The sequence below is a fragment of the Artemia franciscana genome, chromosome 18 (assembly GCF_032884065.1).
Source record: "Artemia franciscana chromosome 18, ASM3288406v1, whole genome shotgun sequence".
NCBI lineage: Eukaryota > Metazoa > Arthropoda > Branchiopoda > Anostraca > Artemiidae > Artemia > Artemia franciscana.
The window spans coordinates 4,799,161-4,806,724 of NC_088880.1; the positions used below are offsets into that span (position 1 = coordinate 4,799,161).

Here is a 7,564-nt window from a genome sequence, read left to right on the forward strand (position 1 = left end):
GGAGATCTATGCCTCAGAAAGAACCCTAACGATACTTCCCGGCCCATAAAACTTTCTGGAATACCTACTAAAATCACAGGTTTATTGTCAGACAAATCTGAAATGGCGGTCACTTGTTGGTCGTATTCGACAGGAATAATTTTATCACCAACAACAAAGGAATCGATGCCACGGGAAAGTAAAAAATCACTTTGATGCCTGCGCAGTGCTATGGTTGGAACAACCAAAAGAGTAATACCTGATTCAATAACAGATGGAATTTGATAGCAAATCGACTTTCCACTTCCAGTGCCTGAAACAACTAAAGCATCTTCTTTTTTAAGAATGTTTGTAATAATACGAATCTGAAAATCTTTCAACTGCGTGATGCCAAAATTTCGAAGAGCAGAGCTAGCGACAGCATCCAAGATCATTTGAGACGGTTTCGTAACAGGCACCATAACTTCTGAAACCAATAAATGAGAGTCAGGTAGACCGGAATAGGAAATTTCGGAGTGAGAAACAGGTTGACTAAGGTCAGTCAATGGTAGATCTGACACAGACAAATTCTCATGACAAGAATCATTATTGGAATTGAGTATTGGAAATTGAATTGTGGAATTGAGAGCACGATCTGGCTGCATGAAAGCTTCAGGGGCAGGTTCAGTCAACATTTTGCAAAGTTTGAAGACAGTGGGTCGAGCTTTCGGCTCAAACGCGCAATATTTCAGAAAAACTTCTTTTAGGGGACTTGACATATCTTCATGACAAGGCAACACTCCACTCCTAATTTTATTGACTATCACGTCAACAGGAAAACCATCCTTTTCGAAGGGAAAGTTGGTCGTAAAATCATGTAGCTCGTATGGAAACATTCCAAGAGAAAACAGGTCACAAGCAAAGGTAGGGCGTTTGCTGTCGTATCTTTCTGGGCTCATAAAACATATTATCCCACCCCGATTTTGCTGAGACTGATCTTGAGTAGTTGAAGTAACGACTGACGTCACAAGCGATAATCGGCTTTCTCCAAAATCTGCTAATTTAAAGAGCCAAGAGTCATCGTGCCCCCTGTTTTCAGTGACCAAAACGTTAGCCGATATAAGGTCAGGATGGATTATCTTTATCGAGTGAAGATACCTTAAGCCCTCTGAAACCTGACAAGTCATGGAACTAAATAAGGCAGGAGCGATTTCCCTGCTTACTTCACTACTCAAGACGGACAGGAAACCAAGAATTTGCCTGGCATTGTTAAAAAAATGTGGATTCCCATCTTCATATGTCAAAACTTTCTCGCAGTATTTGAGGCCGAGGGTCATCTCCTTCAAACAGACAAACCTAATCCCAACGACGTTTTCATAGCGTGCTTTATAAATGGCAGCAGCTTCCTTTAGAATAACTGAATCGTATTCGGTATTACCGCGGATTCCTATATATTTTTTAAGGCTACTTTTTGTCTGCCAAAATGACCAACAGAAACCTCACAAGCCCTCCCACTCCCAATTACTATTTCTGAAGGTGGAACAGAGTCGATCAAAAATGCTTTTGGTTCGTCTAGACTTGATATGGGCTTAGCAAAACAGGGCACTTTCAAGCTGAGAGCCATGGTACTAACAGTGCAATAGAAACAAAAACAAAAAATTAACTGGAAAGAACGAAACAATCCTTTCTACATAAACATCAATACAAAAAAAAATGGAAATGAGGAAACAATCCCATCTTCAAGACTGAGAATCGTCGCAACACAAACCCGCCTAGATTAGGCGAGGGCACTTACTTTACAAATGTCATTTCACATTATATCAACTTGGTAGAGGCTCTAGAGGCTCGGAGATGGTTCCACAACTTCGACCTGAAATAAAAGCTATACTAAATGAGAAGTTATTCTCGCACGAAAAATGTCAGTCCACGGGGTAACCTTAGGGTGGAGATTATCAACGGGATGATTAAAGCTAAGTGTCCGTTGATTTTTCAACAATTGAGATTTTTCTTTTAAGAAAAATCAGGTAAGAGGGCACGCAGAAAGCTGCAGCACAGTCTCTTCTTGTAGATGAAAGTTCAAATTGCATCCTATTTTGGGACACACTGTGAAAAATAAAATAAATAAAAGATGCGTTGAAATTTCAAACGCTTAAAAAAGATCAAATTTTCTTGTTGAATTTTCAACAAAATTTTAAAATAAATCAAATGATTGGGATCTTTAACGATTGGCTGGATTTAAAAAAAATGAAAATAAAACAAGTGAGTGTAATCTCCAATCTTTTGTTGCCTTTTCAACAGCAAATGTTTGAAATCCAGCGAGTGAATATAATCTTCACTCTTTTGTTTGATTTTCAACAATAAATGTTCAAAATCCTGCCAAACAGTTTAATACACCATGTTCTATTGAATTTCCAATACCCAAATTTGAAAGTCCAATCAATTGGTATTGAAATTCCAATGTAAGAATTTCATATTTTACACTTTGCTGACTTACCAAAAAAAGATGTCGGAAATCTAACAAAAAACTTGAAGCTGTGATAAAGCGAACTTCTAAAAGTCGAGGTATAAAAATACAAGTCAGGGTGTCCCTCGACTCTTTAGAGACTGTCAGCTATCAGAAACCTTCAAACAGCACCAGTTATCCAATTATCATGCCTCATGAGAAATTTGATTTGAAATTGCCGAGATTCTCGGGTCCTTCAGTTGAAACATTGTGAAATATCTATCTGCGCCTTGCAAAGCTTAATATCCAACAGGAGAGGAGCTAATGAGCAAAATATTGCTTTTCCTTGATGCTTTTACAGATATTAAATAAAAAACAACAAGTTTGTCTTTAACTGCAGGTAAGGAGCGTTATTAAAACTTAAAACAAACAGAAATTATTCCGTAGATGAAAGGCGTTGTCCCCTCCTAAACGCCCCACTCTTTACTCCAAAGTTTGACCCTTTCTCACAACTCTACTTTTTAAAACAATAAAAAAAAAGTTTTAGTGTAAAGAGCGGGGCATTTAGGAGGGGACAACCCCTTTCATCTACGGAATAATTCCTGTTGGTTTTAAGTTTTAATGTCGTTTCTTACTTGCAGTTGAATTTTTTTTTAAATTAATTTCTGAACGTTTTTGAATCAATACATGCTTTGATTTTGACTCATCGCATATGAATAATTAAAACGAAATTTGCATATTAATTTGTTTTGGCTAAATGGCTTTCTCATAGTTTTGCTCGGACGATTTTGATAAAAAAAAGTGTTGGGGAAGGAGGCCTAGCTGCCCTCCAATTTTCGGTAACTTAAAAATGCAACTAGAACTTTTTGTTTTTTTACAACCGTTTTTACTAGTCATAAATATACGTAGCTTACGCATTAACTTACGTAACGAACTTCTATATTTGTATACATTACTTATATGAGGGGGTTTTACCCTCGTCAATACCTAGCTTTTTACACTAAGGCTTGAATTTTGTCCCAGTTATTTAAGAATAACCCCTGAATCACAAAGGCAATAGAATAAATAGTTGAAATTACTAAGAATACTTTAGCGTAAAGAGTAGGGTATTGCGGAGGACACAAACCCCCTTATATACATAATATTTTTGTTCGTTTTAAGTTTTAATACTGCTCCTTGCTTCAAGTTGATTTTTTTTATTGTTTTTTTTTTTAATAATGCTATAATACATTTTTATAGATAGGAGTTTGAAAATTCTAATCAGGGTTCTTTGATACGCTGAATCTGCTGGTGTGATGTTTGTTAAGATTCCATTACTCTTAGGGGAGATTTTCCCTATTTTCTTTAAATAAGGCAAATTTTCTCAAACTCGTAAATTTTGATGGGTATGACTAAACTTGATAAAAACATATATATTGAAAATCAGCATTAAAATACAATTCTTTTGATGTAACTATTGGTATCGAAATTCCGTTTTTTTTAGTTTTGGTTACTATAGAGGCAGGTCCTTACCACGAACTGTCTGATATATTAAAAAAAAAACTTTCCTGAAAATTTTGAGAGTTGAATATTTAACAATATGTAGACCCTTACCTGGGATTTTTTCTTTAGAGGGGGGATGGTTGATTTTTTTTTAACAGTTTTCTGAGATAGTAAGGGCCTATACAGTTTTGACAGGCTCAGGGCTCTTACAACCAGTGTTGCCAGATGTAGCATAATTATGCGGAACGTAGCATAATTAGGAACGAAAAGCATCCAGGCATAATCTTCCTTAAGATAGCATAATTATAGCATAATCTAAGACGATGTAGAACAACTCATAACGTCACATCAATAAAACGGACACCAAAGATTATCAAATTTTTCGACCAAACTAAAGTAAAATTTTCGGCACAGCGTTTAGGTGTTTCGGTTTCTACATTACCGCAGCAACACAGACGGTCAAGCGATTCCCGCACGGTAATCCTTTTTTGAAGTCCCTTCAATTTGTAAATCCCAAGATGGCCCTGGGAACTGAAAAAACCAGTATTCCGTCACTAGCTGTTGTAATGAACCGATTTCCAAGTCTCATGCCAAAACTCACAGATATTGACTCCCAGTGGCGCATTTGCTATATGCTTTAAGTGACTCCGAAAAGATAGATTTGAGCAGCATTACTACATAATTGATGTGGACAAAAATACATGAAATGAGAAACTTTACCGACGATAGAGTTTTTCCAGATCTGGTAGAACTCGCCGAGAGGGTGCTCTCCCCACCGCATTCGAACGCAGACTCAAAAAGAATTTTTTCTTGGATCAGTAGGTAGAAGAACAAAAGTGTTGAAGCCGTGTCGGTCACAAAACCACGATTAAGAACAAAAGATACAGTTTGCTACAAATATGTCCCTACAGACAATCAGATTCCGAGAACAATTCCGCTCCACAATTCCGAGAACCTCTACGTAGCCACCCCACCCCCTGGTCAAGAAGTCGAATCCGAAAGCGAAGATGAAGAAGATCATTGAATATGAACCGCATTTTTTCCCTTCTTTTTTTTAATGTATCTGAAGTAAAATTTTGATGATGATGTAAGACACTATGTTTCTTAAATGCCACCAACCACTTCGAGAAGAAAGACGGCTTGCGAAAAAGACAAAAAACGTGAACCAAATTGTGAACCAAGATCCTTCCCCTGAATGTAAAAAAAGCCTTTTTACTTATTTTCTATGCTATTTTACCCTTTTCTTTGCCTCCTTTGCTTATACCCCGCTTTTGTTCCCTTAGCGGGTTATAAATGAATTATTAGGCTATTATTGTCAGATCATATTGTATTCAGAACCTTTATTAAGATAAGACAGAATTCGACTTGTCTTAACTGATCAGCTTTTTCGTGAAACCTGAAAAAATATAGAAGTGCAGCATAAATCTGTCCAAAAAAGCATAATTTTGGGCTCAAGAAAGCATAATCCTCTCCGCCTGATCTGGCAACACTGCTTACAACTACTTTTTCCGACAAAATGCACGCTATTTTAGCTTAATAGGAAAAGCACGTAATTTCAAAAAATACAGTACTTACCTTACCCTCAGGGGCCTCTCAATGTCGATTATTAGAAAATGCATAATGCCCGAATCACGAAATCGTTTCTTCAACAAGGTTAATGGCGCTAAATGTTTGACTTTTCTTCAACTGAAAAAACGGCGAAGGTGGATCTTACCCTAGCGCCACAAAGAAATTAAATTACGTCAGATAGAAATTTACGAGTGGAAAGTTGTTTTTCTGCAGAGAGAGTTACATTTCTGGTTTCATAGTGACAACATCAAAGTGAAGAGAAACAAAAACATTGACTGTAAATTGTATTCTCAAACAAAAATAAGGTTGGGTAGTGAATTAAAAAAAAATGTCTCGACCTAAAAAAGGTGCCGGGATGAACAAGAAAGGAAACAGTGAAAGAAACCCTAGATATATTGAAAAGGTGAAACGAGTGATAGCTCTATAGAAAGGAGACCTGAAACCAAAAGGCATCGACCAGAGTCAGCAAGCTCTTCGCATACTGAACTAATAGAGGCTGAAAGTGTGGATATAGCCCCACTAATATTGAAGCTCAAAGAAAATGAACAAGGCCACAAAATCAGCAAAGTTACTGGGTACCTATGGCTCTCAAGGCATTACCAAGTACAGGAAGAAATGAAAATCATGGTAAGAGGAGATATTCTAGTTAAGGTAACGAATAAAATTCATTTTGAAGATTTGAAGGCACTCGACTATATTAACGATTACCCAATTGAGGTATCACTGCCAAAAAGCTTAAGCCAATTTAAGAAAGTTGTTACATTGAATGAAAACATCAACCCTGAAGAAATGGACCAAATAGAAATAGAATGGAAAAATAAGTACGGCATCTCAAAAATTGAGAAACTTTTAAAAAAGATAGGGGAGGATTTGGTGCCCACTAAATCCTTATTATTATATTCAAATGTTCCAATACCAGATAGGGTTACAGTTGGACCACTAAGTTTTCCTGTTAGGCCATGGACACCCAAACCTAGAAGGTGTACCAACTGTCAATTGTCTGGCCATATAAAAGATGTATGCCGTACCAACACGCAAACTTGCGGAAAATGTGCCTGCAGAGGTCATTCTGCGGAAAATTGTCCTGAAAGTCAGATTAAGTACAGAAATTATCAAAGCACAGATCACATTAGTGGGGACAAAAATTGCCAAAAGTACAAGGAAATCCTGGAAATCAGTAAAATTGCATCAAAGAACAAAGTTCCTTGGAAAGAAGCAAAAATGACTTATGCCGAAAAAACAAAAACAGGACTTGAAAGACAAATGCCTATCGACAGCACCAACCAAACCAATAATTTATTTTTGGAAAGAGCTCACATAGAAACAATTGAACCTGCGCAAATTCAGAAAGTATTGAAACTACTTATAGAGACTGTAAAAATAGTATCGAAACCAAAAGTAAATGGAAACAAGATGATTAAAGAAATTAAAAGAGCGGCAGAAACAATATTCCCCGGGATTATTAATTCTGACGAACCTGAAATAGAAGATTTTTAGCAGTAACTGAATATGAATCCAGGGCCTAGTAAGAGTATTCAAGATAGTAGATTAGCCAGAAATAGTAAAATGAGGTTTTGGCAATTATACTGCAACAGCTTAAATAAATCGAAATTGGTAGAATTTAAGAAGATATTAATGGATGAGAACCCTACAATAGTTTGCTTGCAAGAGACATGGTGGCACAGTCCAATTATTACTAATTTTAAGGGGTATGAAATAGCCAGAATAGACCGAGAAAACACAGGAAGCCAACAATCAGAAGGTGGAGGAGTAGCTATCTTAATAAATGAAAATCATTTCCAAATAACAGAAATATTAGATGTGAGTGATAATATGATAAATCTAGAAGTTGTTATAGTAAAATGTGTAAGAACAGATGGTGCGGTTTATACTGTGGCAAACATTTATAATAGTAATGGCCAAAACACTATAAAAAATGATCTTGACTTCATTTATCAGAAGATGGAGGGGACCAAGATCCTATGTAGAGATTTAAAGGGCCACTCTTTTCTATGGGAATCTAATGGTAGACAAAATAGGTCAGGACAGGATATTACAAATTTTGCCTATGATGTATCTGATTTGGCATATATAACTCCAGTGGATACAGTA

The 7,564-nt window shown here is 36.5% G+C and overlaps 1 protein-coding gene across 1 annotated transcript; it reads left to right on the forward strand.

Moving 5' to 3' along the window:
• Window positions 1–1,809: 1,809 nt before the first annotated feature.
• LOC136038998 (uncharacterized) lies at window positions 1,810–6,949 on the forward strand. The gene is made up of 2 exons (XM_065722516.1): window positions 1,810–1,876; window positions 5,856–6,949. Exons 1-2 carry the CDS (start codon window positions 1,810–1,812, stop codon window positions 6,947–6,949), a joined length of 1,161 nt encoding a protein of 386 aa, XP_065578588.1.
• The last annotated feature ends 615 nt before the right edge of the window (window positions 6,950–7,564 follow it).